This window comes from Lutjanus erythropterus, chromosome 10 (genome assembly GCF_056507025.1).
Source record: "Lutjanus erythropterus isolate fLutEry1 chromosome 10, fLutEry1.hap2, whole genome shotgun sequence".
NCBI classification, from domain to species: Eukaryota; Metazoa; Chordata; class Actinopteri; order Lutjaniformes; family Lutjanidae; genus Lutjanus; species Lutjanus erythropterus.
In genome coordinates this window covers 29005813-29019729 of record NC_139326.1, presented here as the reverse complement: position 1 = coordinate 29019729, position 13917 = coordinate 29005813, and the positions used below count along the sequence as shown (strand labels likewise).

Genomic DNA, 13917 nt, shown 5'->3' with positions numbered 1-13917 from the left:
AAATTCCTTGTAGTAGCTTTGATTACGCAAAATATAAGGTTTTGTTGTTAAAGTGACTGTGGCTTATTAGACAGGTTTATCTAAGTGAACAATAATTGCCTCTATCTGTTTGTTCAGGATATTTAAATTATTAGGGATTTTCTTTGTAAAAACATATTTTGATATTTGATTTTGTCAATATTACCCAGATAATAACATAGTTCTTAAGAGACTACATTCATTGCATTGCACATGTGATAACCTCTCCCCCCTCATGTTTTCATTCTGCAGCCGTTCACTCTGGAGCAGCTGAACATCTGGGAGCCAGGTGGAGGTCTGCGAGCTTGGTTAGAGGGTGTTGAGGTGTGCGCTGCACAGTTCTGTGCTTTGGCCCGGCAGGAGAACCACGAACTGACCGAGCTGCTGCAGAACTACTGGCGCTGTCGCAGACAGCTGACCCAGTCACACACACAGCTACACACACAGTCATCTGACTGCAAAAGCACACAGAATCGACTCTGGAGCTTCAGAGATGAGCAACTCACACTTCAGGTTAGGGTTAGCAGGGTTAACAAAAAGCAGAAATAGAGCGTATAGAGAAATTGTCCTTGGCTTTATTGACACATTAAACTTCTTTCCTCCAGGGTGTGTGTGCAGATCAGTCCAAGGTGTGTGGGTACCACCGATTCCAGCAGGCAGACTTCAGTCAGAGTGTGCTGGCTGAGCTGAGGAGACTGTTTGAAGCTCGCAGTGAGCTGCTCCATCAGAAGGTGGCGCTGCATGCGTACACCGCTCTGCTGTCACGCCTTCAGGTGGAATCATACCTTTATCATCTACTGAAAGGTGAGGAACTTAAAAATTCTACTTGCCCTAAAGTGGCCATAACATGTCTCTCATTCTTAATTAGAATATTAAATAGTAAGTATTTTTTGAAATGGGGTTGTATGAGGTACTTAGTGTGTCACCAGTAGATGACAGTTGGCATGTCTGCAGTTTGAGAAGCAGCGGGGGTTCAAGAGTAGGAAGGTAAGCAATGTACTGCTGTGCACTTGGTCAGCAGCAAAACTTATTTTAGTCACTTAAAAAAGGTCCACCTAGGGGGGTCCGCCCCATGTATGGAGGCTGTTAGTCCTCTGCAGCTGCCACTGGTTTGACTCCCACCTGTGGCCCTTTGCTGTGTGTCATCCCCTCTCTCTTCACCCCCCCTTTCCTATCTACTCTTCAGCTGTCCTGTCAATAAAGGCAAGAAAAGCTCAAAAACATAACTTAAAAAGAAAAAAAAAGGTCCACCTAAAATATCAGTGTAAATGTAGCCTATATTTAAAATATTTTTATAGCTTTACCCTGCCGGCAGACAACATTTTCTGATTGGAAACCACCGTTTAATAAGCCAGATACCTCTCTCTCTCCAAACCAGCCAGACCTCATGGGCAATTTAGCTCACAGAACACAAGAGTTGCTGGTCTACCACTGCCTTGATCTGTTAGTTTGTGTTTTTGTGTGAATCCTGTATTTTAAAAGGTTAGTTCAGCACACAATAACACAAAAAAGACTATTGAAGCAGTGGAAAACCAGCAGCTCTGTGTGTTCTGTGAGGTAAAATAACTGACTTCATCAGTGGAGTTTAGTTGGTTTGGAGAGAGTGATATTTAGCTTATTTACCAGTGGTGTCCTATCAGAAGAGGCTGTCTGACAGCAAGTAAAGTATTGAAAACATTTTAAAAAAATATATAAATAGCATACACTTAAACCAATATTTATTTATTTCTTCAAAGTGGCTAAAATATATTTGCTGGGCCTGTCCACAGCACTATGTTGCTTAGTGTTCCATGCTCCTCTTTGCTTCTCCAAACTGGGTATGTACCAACAGCTATAAGTACCTTGTACAACCTCACTTCAAATAATCCGAACTATCCCTTTAAGTACATGTTCTGCATGAGTTTTGCATTTCTTTGTTTTTGTTATCAGATTGTTCTGGCAGCCAATCGCAGCCTTGTTCTCTTCAACCCTTGAAAGAGGCCATTAGCGTCCTGTTTAGCTTCACTCGTAGAGTCCTGGATGACTCACAGTTTCAAACAGACATCCATCACTGGCTCGACAGATTGGTAAACACACACAAACACAAACACTGCACTATGTCTCTTACTCCATGTTCCACCAGTGGAAGTATTTTCGTGCTTTCTTTCCTCACATGGTTCTGGTCTGCTCTCCAGGTGGCGGTACTGCTGCGTGTCGGAGGGTCAGGGGAGCACCTCTACCTGCTGTGCCATCTTCTGTGCTGTCCCGCCGGGGTCGGCAAGTGGGCTGCATCCTTCCTGCAGGTCAGTTGGTGACACAGACTGTCATTTTTTGTTTCCATGTCAATGATTCTAGATACTGACTGGAGTTTTCCCTCCCAATGTCTGCTTCAGATCCAAGTTTTGGGGAATTCTTGTGGAGTGCAACACTTTATGCAAGCTCTGGCCATCCTGATGTCACCTGCCAGGTAAATACACGAACCCCTCTAGCACTTACTCTTTCTTTCCCACACTTAAAGGAGTAATGTGTAATATATTTACCACACTAAGTCATAAAATGACCATGATATATCATTAGAGATTATGGAAATATATTAAATTACTGGCTTCTCCAACAACAACACTACAGCCAGTTAGTTCTCCTTTGGAACTTCCATTTCCATCTGGAACGCCTGGTTTTGTTTGCGTGTTTCATGTTTATTAGTTAAAATGAATGCCAAATGTCTGCCGAATGAGTTAGTGTCTGGTTATGCATTGTAAGAAATCTTTAATTATCTCTGAGAAGGAATAGATTCTTATAATGGTTAACTTGATGAAAACTACAACAAATGACTGCAGGCTGTTATCCAGCAAAAGGATACACAATTGCCTATTAGCATCAGGGGAGCTAATAATTTTGCCCCTGGTAGTTTTTGTTTTTTGTGAAATAATTTTGCTTCGGTTCTGTTCAGTGTCGCTGCACCCTGCAAATAATCTGCCTGAGTTTTGAGGGGGAAATAACCCACTTCAAGTGTAGGTCAAATATTACACAGGGATTCAGCTGACTTAATACACTGTTTATGGTTTCAACTCATAGTTTGGACTGCAGTACTCATTTTTAACACTAGGGTTTTACATACTACTCATTTAAACTGTATGTCTTTGGTTTTCCATTAAAGTCCAGGTCAGCAACCTCATATCTCTAACCAGTGTCTTCTGATTTTTGACACAGACACCGTGCAGAGTTTCTGGGACATCTGAAGCCCTGTGAGAGTCAGAGCTCAGCAACATCTGGACCTGAGTCTGGAAACTGGACACTAGTGGATGAAGGGGGAGAGGAGGTAAGAAACAAAACTTCCACATCACAGTTTGAAGACTAAATTATCAAAGCCTGTAGTACTGATAAGTTCTTATGTTACCGATTGTTTTATCACTACTTGTTAATATTTTGGTCTAATGTATTATGACAGTGCAGCCACAAACACACACACAGAGCAAGTCAGTGAACAGCAGAGCGGAGACGGTGTGGTGGAGAGTCAGAATTTTGTCATATTGTCAAGAATATTTTTATTGCAGAATACCGTGAAATATCATGACATTATTTTAAGCCATGTTGCCCACCCCTACAACACAGCTGTTCAACAAGCATGTAAGCACGTATGCAACATATTTATAGAAAACTGTGTTTCAATCTGCTTTGTCTCTAATCCGTCCATCAGCGTGCTCGGCACGTATCTCAAATTTGACAGATTCTGGTAAACTGAGCTGCAGGCTGTGAATCACATCAGCAACAGAGGGAGGAGGACAGAGGACAGGATGAATTGTGATTGTGAATGACTGTGTTCTGCATTATTTCTTAACTTCACAAAGAATTAGTATGATGTCAGGAAAATATTTTATTTTTAGACATTTTTAGATTTGTTTTCTGTGGGATGTTGAGTTTATATAGTGACTGTGCTGTTGTAAACATTGCCGCTCTTGAAACAACATTCATTTCAGATCCTGTTATGAATTTATTCTTTCTAAAATTACATACAGAACAGTTTTTAAAAAAGCAATTATTTAGGAATAAGAAAGAACCTATAAAAATATTGATAAAGAACCAAACGGATCATGAGTATCAATAAAAGTAGTGATATCCATAAAATCCCATCCGTCCGTAGTTTAACAGTAGAGACCAGTGAAGTCACACAAAGAATCCAAAATACTTGTGAGTTAAATCTATTCCAGGCAATATAAATGTGAGTATTATAATAAAATGTTTTAGTACATTCAATTACTTGGTAAATAATTGTTTTCAAATGCTCAAAATCCATACTGATTTACCTTTGTATCTTTCATACTTTCACCATTATAAAGTTGGCATTAAATGTCATTCAGTGGTATTAAAAAGGTCGTAAAAAATGTTTTAATCTAACATGGAGAACCCTGGAGGAACCCTGATCTAAAAAATGTGCAAAGTTAATATGTTGGACAACACCTGTCAGTAAGAATAAAACACAAATAACCAACCCATCTATCTTTTTGCATGGAAAATAACTTGATTTATGAAAAAGTTGCTTTTATTTTCATCCTTAAAAACAGCATCTGTTTTGTTGTCCTTCGCTGAAAGTCCTTTTGAGAAACTGTGGTGAGTCATTGAGGTTTGTAGCTGATAAATTTATAAATCAGAATGTTTTGGTCTTTGTTCTGACCTGCTGAGTCACACTCAAAGCTGTTGTACAAAGGTTGCCAAATGAACACCTATGACCATTTAAATATCATGTCGGCTGGCTTCGAAACCACGACTGCTGCCAGTCCTAACGTGTTGCTTAGGAACCACCTTGTTTTGAGAACCTTGAAGAAGCATATTATTATTTTTCAAGACGATAACATTTTAAGATACTGTAATTTAAGTATTATGTAATATTTATATATAAAAAGTAAGTAGCCTCCACTCTGCATCGTGCCTTAAAAAACTGTAAACAAGTTTTAAAAAGCAGCATGTCATGACTTTATTTCTTAATAGGATAGTTTGGATTATTTGAAGTGGGGTTGCATGAGGTACTTGTTGATAGTCTGTGTGTTACCTACAGTAGATGACAGTCAGCACGCCTCCAGTTAGGAAAAGCAGAGACGTGTACCAACACTGAAGGTACACAATGTACAGCTGTGGACAGGATCAACAACAAACAGTATTTCAACCACTTAAATAAGGTCCACTGAAAAATATCGATATCATTTTTAGTGTACTGTATATCTAGTTCATTTTAACTGCTTTGCTTTGCCTACAGACACGCTTCCAATTGGAAATCACCAAATTTCAGACTATCCAAACCAACCAAACTTCATAGGCAAAATCAGTCATTTTACCTCACAGAACACAGAACACAGAACACAGGTGTTGCTCGTCTACCACTGCCTCGATCTGTGAGTTTGCTTTTATTACTGTGTGACTTCTGTGCTTTAAAAGGATCATTTGGATTCACCAAAGCCATACAATAATACAAACAAACAGATCAAGGCAGCAGTACACCAGTAACTCCTGTGTTCTGCAATGCAAAATTACTGCTTTTGCCTGTGGATTTTGGTTGGTTTGGAGAGAGAGCGATGTTTGGCTCATATACCGTCAGTTTCCCATCAGAAAAGTCTGTCAGACACAAAGGGAGAGCAATGAAAATGTTCTAAATATAGCAAACACTTAAACTGACTTTAGGTGGACCTTTCTCAAGTGGCTAAAATACATTTTGCTTCTGTCCACATCAGTACATCACAAACACTCTTAGAAATAAAACTCTTAACTAGAACGATAAAGGGTTCATCTGTTTGTCCCCATAGGAAAACCCTTCTTGGTTCCTGGTAGAACCTTTTATAAAGGTTTCCCTTGGAACCTAGAGCCATCTGTAAAAGGTTTCACCCAGAAGCCCCTATGAGAGGTTCCACAGAGGTTCTAAGATGTAATGGTTCCACCCTGAATGCTGCCTAGGGGTTGTATCCAGAACCGTTGCACCTTCTGAGAAGAAGTCACCCAGGGGTTCTACTAAGAACCATTTTATATGGCAACGGTTTCATTTAGAACCCACCAAGTTTGGTCTAAAGAGAACCTTTTCATATTGCAAAGGTTCTATCTAGAACCCACTAAGGGGGTTTTATAGAAACCTTTTAATATTCAAATAGTTTTATCTAGAACCCACCAAGGGGGTTTTATAGAAACCTTTCGTTATTCCAAGAGTTTTATTGAGAACATAATCTGGGGGATTCTGCTGGGAGCTTTTTGTATTCAGTGGTTTTATCTAGGACCCAATAAGGGGGGCTCTAAAGAGATCCTTTTAATATTCCAACAGCTGCATCTAGAACACACTCGAGGGGTTCTACAAAGAACCCTTTTATGGTACAAAGAACCCTTGACAAAAGAGTTCTTGAAGGATTTCAACAATTCTTGAGGAATACTTTTTTCCAAAGGGGGTTCTTTGGATGAAAAGGGTTCTTAATGGAACCTTTGGTCTTACAAACTGTTGACAAGCCTTTTCTTCACAAAAGGGTTCTTCAGAAACAAATGGTTCTGAGTAGAACCTCAGCCCTTCAGGAAGAACCCTTTTGGAACCCCTGTTTCTAAAAGTGTGGTGTCGGTGCCGGTGCTCCTCTCTGCTTTTTTAAAACTCAGGGTGTGCCGACTGCCATTTGCTGTAGGTAATACACCGACTATTGATTATTGATTGATTATTAGAATTATTAGATTAATCAGAACTATCCCTTTAAAAGAGTGGACTGGTCATTTCTCTCTGTGTGTAGGACGAGGATCCAGACAGCAGCTGGTTGTTGCTCTGTGAGGAGGATCTGATCTCTCTGCTCACCCAGTTCCCGTTCCAGCAGCTCTACTCACACATGCTGGGGATGAGCAAGCAGGGTAACCTCAGTCTGTCTGTCTGTCTGTCTGTCTGTCTGTTGGTCGGTCGGTCTGTTTGTATCCCTCACTGTATGAACTGACATACCACTTTACGTCCAGGTGTGTATGAACCTCTGGCCCGCTCCAGTCAGAAGATGATGCGTGTTTTTGGTTTTGCTTCCTCGCTCATCGAGATTCTCGCTCTTGGACTACAAACATACAACAGAGCTCGATACAGACAGCTGGTCAAACGGATTGGACACATCATACGGTCTGTGCACCAATCAGAGCACACACACCTATACTTATAAACCATATGTGACATTAGATATTCACGGTGTCCTCGCTTTTTCCTCAGAATGACAGTGTGTTACGTCAGTGATCACTGGTCCCAGTATGTGAGTTTAACTGGTGCTGATGGATCCAGTTCACACTCTCTGTCTCTGGAGAAACTACAGCTGGAATACGACCATCTCTTCCTCAGAGCTGTTTTACACGTGCTCAGGAACAAAAGGTGAGCGACTGTTTACTGTCATTAAGGAGAAAAGAAATTACAAAATATTCACACTAAGGATGGTAGACTCAGAGAATTTAGACTATTTTTTTTTTTTTTAATTACTAATCATCAGTCAAAATAGTTGGCGATTAATTTAATAATCAATTAAATTGTTGCTTCTCTACTCAATAGGTGTGAACAGATACCTCCTCATGCTTGTTGTGTTGACAAATTTGACCAAATCAACCAAAAAGAATTCAACTAAATACATTTCCTGTAGTTCCTGTGTTTCATACTTAGTTTTAGTTTATAGTTAAGTTTTAATTAACAGTAATAACCTTGTTGTGATCCTCTCATGCAGGTTGGGAATTTGGTTGTTTATGTCCGAGATGCCGTACGGGACTCTGTCCAGCTCGATGCTGTGGAGGGTCCTGTATGTGATGCAGTGTGCAGAGACAGCGGGACTGGAGACCCTTGGCGCTGCTAGTGACACACACTCCTGTATTCAGGCTCTCAGAGGTACCAGTATACACTCTTCACAACCTGTACAAAATATCTTTGAACACCTCAAAAATGTCATATTTTTGTCTCCTGAATTGTTTTAGTCTAATCTATAGTCAATTTAGTTGACCGAAATTGGGCTTCTCTAAAAGTTACTCCTGGAGGAATAATTTACATGTTATTAACAAGTGCATTAATACATTAGTACTATAGTTCTGCTCCTTTCTCCCATCATATGTCTGATGTTAAAGGGAACAAAATCCCAAAAAACAATTTTAATCAGCTTTATTGGCATGATGTTGTAGATCAAACATATTGCCAAAGCAAAAACTCATATTATGCACAACACATGCAGCACAATATGCAGTAAATTGTAAATGTTAAAGGTGAAATAAAAAGAAAAGACTAATAAACAATATAACAATATTTTAACAATAGTAACAATATGTAAATACAAAATCAGAAAAAACAAAACTGAGACATGCACTAACATATGTTGCAGCTTCCATGGTGATCATACGATTTTCTCCCAGAAGATATTTCATTTTGGTTTGATCAGAGAGTGTATTGAAAATAAAAAATAATTCTTCTCAATCATCACTCACAACCCACCAGAAGTTTGTGGGGGCACCTGCGTTCACAGAGACTCTGCCCTCTACCTGTACCTGCTTATTTTGTCATTATTTTGCTGTGCTTGGGAGACTTTACCAACCAAAAATGTCGTTTTTTGACATCCTGGGAATGGAACTCAACAATCAATTATCTTTATGATCAAATACTTGTAACAACATTATGAAAAAAAAAAAAATATATATATACATTTATCTGTGGTTATAAATACACTGGCACTCTATACTTTAACAAAGGAATATGGAAAGATAATCAAAAAAAAGTGCCTACAATGAAAACAAAGGTTTTTCACGAGCTCAGACAAACCTCACAATCAGTCATTTATCATCAGAGTGGTTTCCCTGTGTCAGCGCACCCACCAAGCCACCATGTTCCATAAAATTTATGAAAGATTCATATTTGCTGGGCTTCTGTACAGGCTTTGTTTCATTATCATATTTAAAAGTAATGCATCTTTCCCCAAATCCTCTCGCATTTAACTTTTCTCACTACTTAAACTCATTTGGCACATGTATCACATTGGTTATTTAAAACCAGTTTCAAAGGTGTGGGTTGCATTAGTCTTCTCAGTCTGATGTGACAGTCGCCAATCTCATATTTTATTATTTTATGTGTCTGTTACAGACCCAGAGCACCAGGAGAGGTTTGAACACTGGCTGTGTGAAGTGAACAGCTCTGATGGCATCTCCCTCCTCACCGCACTTGCACACATGGCCACGCCGACTCAGCACTCTGACCCTGTGTTCATCACAACCATCACTCTGCTGATCTACCAGGTATGACAAGGAGAGATGGAGGGAAAATACTCGAAGAGCTATACATAAAATAAAGTTGTGGAGAAATTTAAATGTTGATCAAAGCTGCTGTGTGAATTAAGGTGTATTTCATATATAGTACCGAAAAGTATCCAAAATACTGAGAAAACAAAAGTTTCAAGGTTTTACCGTGGTCCCTTGGTTAGAAACATACAGTACATACGTTGTTCTTTCTTTGACATCTCTTTTCTTATTTTTGCTCCAGGTGTCTTATGTGAGCGTGTCTACCCGAGAAATTTACTCCAAAGTGGGGAGGGAGTTGTTGGCTGCCATAGCAACAGTCCATCCCTACATCATCTCTGTGCTCCTGGAGAGACTGAGAGAGACGATACAAACTGTAGGAATGGTTGGTATTCAGGTTCTGTAAAGTCTTTAAAGGGATAGTTTGGAGGGTTTGAAGTGGGGTTGCATGATGTATTTATCAGTAGTGAGTCTATTACCTGCAGTAGATGCCAGTCAGCACACTCCCAGGGTCAGCAGCAAAAGGTATTTTAGCCAGTTAAAAAGCCTTTTCTGACAGGAGAACACCGTTATATAAGCCAAATATCACTTTTTTTCATGTTTACTGTTGCCTCAATCGATTGATGTTGTTGGTCTTTTTGTTTGTGTTATTGTGTGACTTTGGTGAATCCTAACTAACCCTTTAAAACACAGAAGTCACAAAATAACAAAAACACACTAACCAACCAGGGTAGCGGTAGAACAGCGACTCCTGCTTAGTGCAAGGTAAAAAGACAGATTTTGCCAATCAAGTCTGGTTGGTTTGGAGAGATTGATATTATATAATGGCAGTTTCCCATTAGAAAATGCTGTCTGAGGCAAGATACAACCGTTAAAATATTCCAAAATAACACTTCAACTGATTTTGTTAATATCTAGGTTTTGCTGGTGACCCCTGTCAACATTGTTTAACTTCCTACACTGGCAGCTCTGCTGCTTCTCCAAACTGGGGGTGTGTTGACCGCCTTGTACAGTAGATAAATACATTGACTATGGATAACAACAACCCCACGAAGTCTGAACTACCTCTTTAAAAATTTAACTGCATGTAGTTGAGCACAAAATTTAACTCACAAGTTTTTGTTTTGTGTGTTAGGTGGCTCTTTATTTGTGCAAAGAGCTGCCTCTGAGTCTGTGGCGGCCACGGCCAGAGGAAATCTGTGTTATCGGAGCCTGGTTGCTCCAGCATCCTCTGTCTGCTGTGGAGAACCGGCTGGCCTGTGTCATACTGGAGGGTCTGAACTGGGGTTACACACAGGTAACAGGTCACTGATTCATCAAAAAACAACACTGTGTCCAGATATCTTGAGTGCAGTTGTGAGTTTGTTGTTGTTTCCTCTTGCAGGATGGCTCCTTGGCCCTGTCCTCATCTCTGCACAGTGAAGTGGCTCTGCTGGTGGCTGAAGCCTATCAGAAGTATCTCACTGACAAACCGTACAGTGGCCTCATATCAGAAGGAATCAAACAGGTGATACATCCTTTCTTTGCTCACAGATTTAAAAGGGATAGGTTGCATGACTTGAAGTTGGGTTGTGTGAAGTATTTATCAGAAGTCAGTATATTACCTTTGGTAGATTGTGGTCAGTTTAGAGAAGCAGAGCAGTCTAAACCTCTGGACCAAGTCAGCAGCAAAACATATTTTAGCCACCTAAAGTGTACACTGTATTTAGAATATTTTAACCACTTTGCAGTCAGACAGTCTTTTCTCACAGTAAAACACTGTTATATAAGCCAAATATTGCTCTGTCCAAAACCATCAGACCCCTTTGACAAAATCAGTAATTTTACCTTTCAAAACACAGGAGATTCTGGTCCACTGCTGCACTGATCTGTTAGTTTATTTGTGTTATTTTGTGACTTTGGTGAATCCAAACTAATCTTTTAAAACACCAAAGTCATACAATAACGCAAACAGACTAACAGATCGAGGCAGGTAAGCAACTCTGCTGCACAACTGTGAGGTAAAATTGCGGATTTTGCCCATGGAGTTTGGTTGGTTTGGAGAGAACGATAATTAGCTTATATAAAGGTGGTTTTCAGTCGGAAAAGTGTGTCTGATGGCAAAGTAAAGCAGTGAAAATATTTTACATTTAGTGTACCCTTAAACTTAAATAGATTTTTTTAGGTAGAGGTGGTTGAAATGCTCTGTTGTACTTCCTATCCTCAGGTGTCTTACCTCGCCAGTGTCCTTCGTTTGGGTGTGTCTCCTGAAGCATCCTTCAGTCAGTGGGCATGGCAACTGTTGCTAAGGCTGAAGCTCCACAGCAACGCCCAGAACCCTAAAGGAGCCTGGTCGGTCCCCGCTTTGACGTCCAACCCACCTCCAGAGCTTACACACACTCCCAGCATGCACTCTGTTATCAGGGCTGTAAAGTCAGGCATCCCTATTGGATGCTACCTGTCAATTGCCATGACAACAGTGGGACACAGGTTTGTACTCACTCACTCACACTTAAGTCTGATATTTACGAGTCTGAATGAGGTTAACCTCCTGTTGATTATCTGCCTGTGTTTCTAGTCTGGAGCACTTCTGTACAGATGGAGTCGAGTTGTTGAAGACTCTGATTCAGTCTCGCCACCTGAGAGCTGCTGTGCATCTTCTGGACAACATCCTGCCCCCAACCTACCCGCTCAGCTTCTACCTGCTCAACAATGCCCAGTAAGAAAGATACATCCTTCATACACAGTCTGTAAAAGGCCAGAAAGAAAGATTTTTATAATTGCAGCAACTGTATCTCCATCTGTCATCCATCTGTTTACATCAGGTTTGTAAGTTGTATCCAGATGTTCCTGCAGTACGACAGCGTGTGTCCTCAAGGTGTGACACAGCAGGTCACTCACCGAGTTGCACCCCTGCTCACAGGAACCACCTATGGAGACAACGTCCGACTGCTGAACAGTGTCATTCAGGTTCGTCACAAAAACCTTTAATTATAAAGACAAGTGTTAAAATGTGCCTGTTCTGGATGGATAATTGCTCAGCCTCCAGTGTTGCTGATTGCAGCCTTATGGAGAGCCGCTCAACATCACACTTCACACTCAACACCGACTGTTCAGGATTATCAAAATGTTTTTATTAAAACTCAAATTAATCGATGCCTTGTTATGTATAAACAGCACTGTTGAGAGGGAGTGTTAACCCTAAAGCCGTCTCTACACGGCTCTGGATATAACATTGTCTAGGGCTGCACCAAATGATTAGTTTATTTGCGATTAAACAAGCACTTCTGTTTTCAATTATTCAATTAAACTTAAGACTAATTTATCCATTCTAAAGATTTTTTATTACTTGATTTATATAGCAATTAATGTAAAAGTACATAAATGTCTAAAACTTGTCTCATTAAAGGTCCTTAAATTTTAGCCAACATATATAGAGGAATTATGGCTCTCCTTGTTTTTATTCAGTCCCTCCTGTTTAGCTGGAATGACTGTGTGTGCGTGTTTGTGCATGCGAGTCCCTATTGGTCTTTCCTGCATTCAACATGAAAACATTTTAGGCAAGAATATTCTGTAAATCTGATCAACGCTGCTCAGTTTGACAGTTTGATCTGAGTTTCAGGAGTCACTGTTGGAAGCAATCATGTCTAGAAGGGAACCCTAGATTTGTGAAATTCCTGTAAACCTTGTTTCTTTATTGTGCACATTGTACAAACTTATTATGTTTTATAATGCGACAATATTTTGTTTAATATCTACGTAGGTTTAGGGAAAAAACACATGGTTAGGTTTAGGGTAAGATCATAGTTTGGGTTAAAATGATCTTTCGTGGGTCTGGGGTTCCCATCGAGACACAAGAAATGCACCTGAAAGAGACAAGGAGCGAGGAGAGAGGAGGCTTGTGAAGGAGCTCAGAGTGAGGATACACCATTGTATCAGGAAGAGTGATGTTGATTGGTTAGTTTGCTGCAGAGAAATTGAATTCTGACAGGCAGACATTTCTACAGCACTTTTATGATTCTGATTGAATATTTATGTCCTTCAGTGTCATAAAGAGCTCATGAAAAAAATGACTGATTATAAACGTTATTAGTATTATTAGACTGCAAATCGCTGCATGTTCTGAAAAATGACACAAACAGGTAGAGACAGGATGAAAAGGCGTCTGGTACAGTGATGGTTCAGTGATTATCACTGTGGGATCACTGTCACACACTTTTTAATGGACTAATCAGGGAAAATACCTGTGGCGGCGTGTTTACTTTATAGTGTCATGTACAGGGATCTACAGATAATAAAATAAAACACAGTTACATGATGACATGTCATGTGTCAGCATCTCACACTTTATAATAAGTTCATTTAACTGCAAAGAGTTGTGGCATCACATAAAGCAGCAGTTTGTCTTTTTTTTTTTTATTTCACAATAAAATCGACACACATTCTTTCACAGCTCTGTGTGTGTTATTGTGTAGATAACAATAATGCAAGTAAAAAACAGCCTAAGTAAACAAATAGCACTGATCTATAGCCATTATAAATTAGAAAATTTTAAAGGGAATATTAAATGTTGATTAAAATCAACATCAGAAAGAGTACTACTATAATTAGGTATCTTAAACAGTTTACAGACCTAAATCAGGTGTTGAAATTGTTCTTATTAAATAAGTGTTGCTGTGGATATTTGCACCAGTC

The 13917-nt window shown here is 39.7% G+C and overlaps 1 protein-coding gene across 3 annotated transcripts in view; it reads left to right on the top strand.

Moving 5' to 3' along the window:
* The window catches only part of epg5 (ectopic P-granules autophagy protein 5 homolog (C. elegans)), a 40311-nt gene that overhangs the window by 4476 nt on the left and 21918 nt on the right, over nucleotides 1–13917 (top strand). For all 3 annotated transcript variants that reach the window (XM_084728954.1, XM_084728953.1, XM_084728952.1), the window contains exons 3-19: nucleotides 271–531; nucleotides 624–822; nucleotides 1948–2084; nucleotides 2193–2300; nucleotides 2391–2464; nucleotides 3208–3316; nucleotides 6747–6861; nucleotides 6961–7111; nucleotides 7199–7354; nucleotides 7698–7855; nucleotides 9092–9243; nucleotides 9488–9628; nucleotides 10379–10540; nucleotides 10628–10750; nucleotides 11450–11712; nucleotides 11801–11941; nucleotides 12048–12192. In XM_084728954.1, the coding sequence (XP_084585080.1) occupies nucleotides 271–531; nucleotides 624–822; nucleotides 1948–2084; nucleotides 2193–2300; nucleotides 2391–2464; nucleotides 3208–3316; nucleotides 6747–6861; nucleotides 6961–7111; nucleotides 7199–7354; nucleotides 7698–7855; nucleotides 9092–9243; nucleotides 9488–9628; nucleotides 10379–10540; nucleotides 10628–10750; nucleotides 11450–11712; nucleotides 11801–11941; nucleotides 12048–12192 (2595 nt within the window). The remainder of the gene's footprint in view (nucleotides 1–270; nucleotides 532–623; nucleotides 823–1947; nucleotides 2085–2192; nucleotides 2301–2390; nucleotides 2465–3207; nucleotides 3317–6746; nucleotides 6862–6960; nucleotides 7112–7198; nucleotides 7355–7697; nucleotides 7856–9091; nucleotides 9244–9487; nucleotides 9629–10378; nucleotides 10541–10627; nucleotides 10751–11449; nucleotides 11713–11800; nucleotides 11942–12047; nucleotides 12193–13917) is intronic.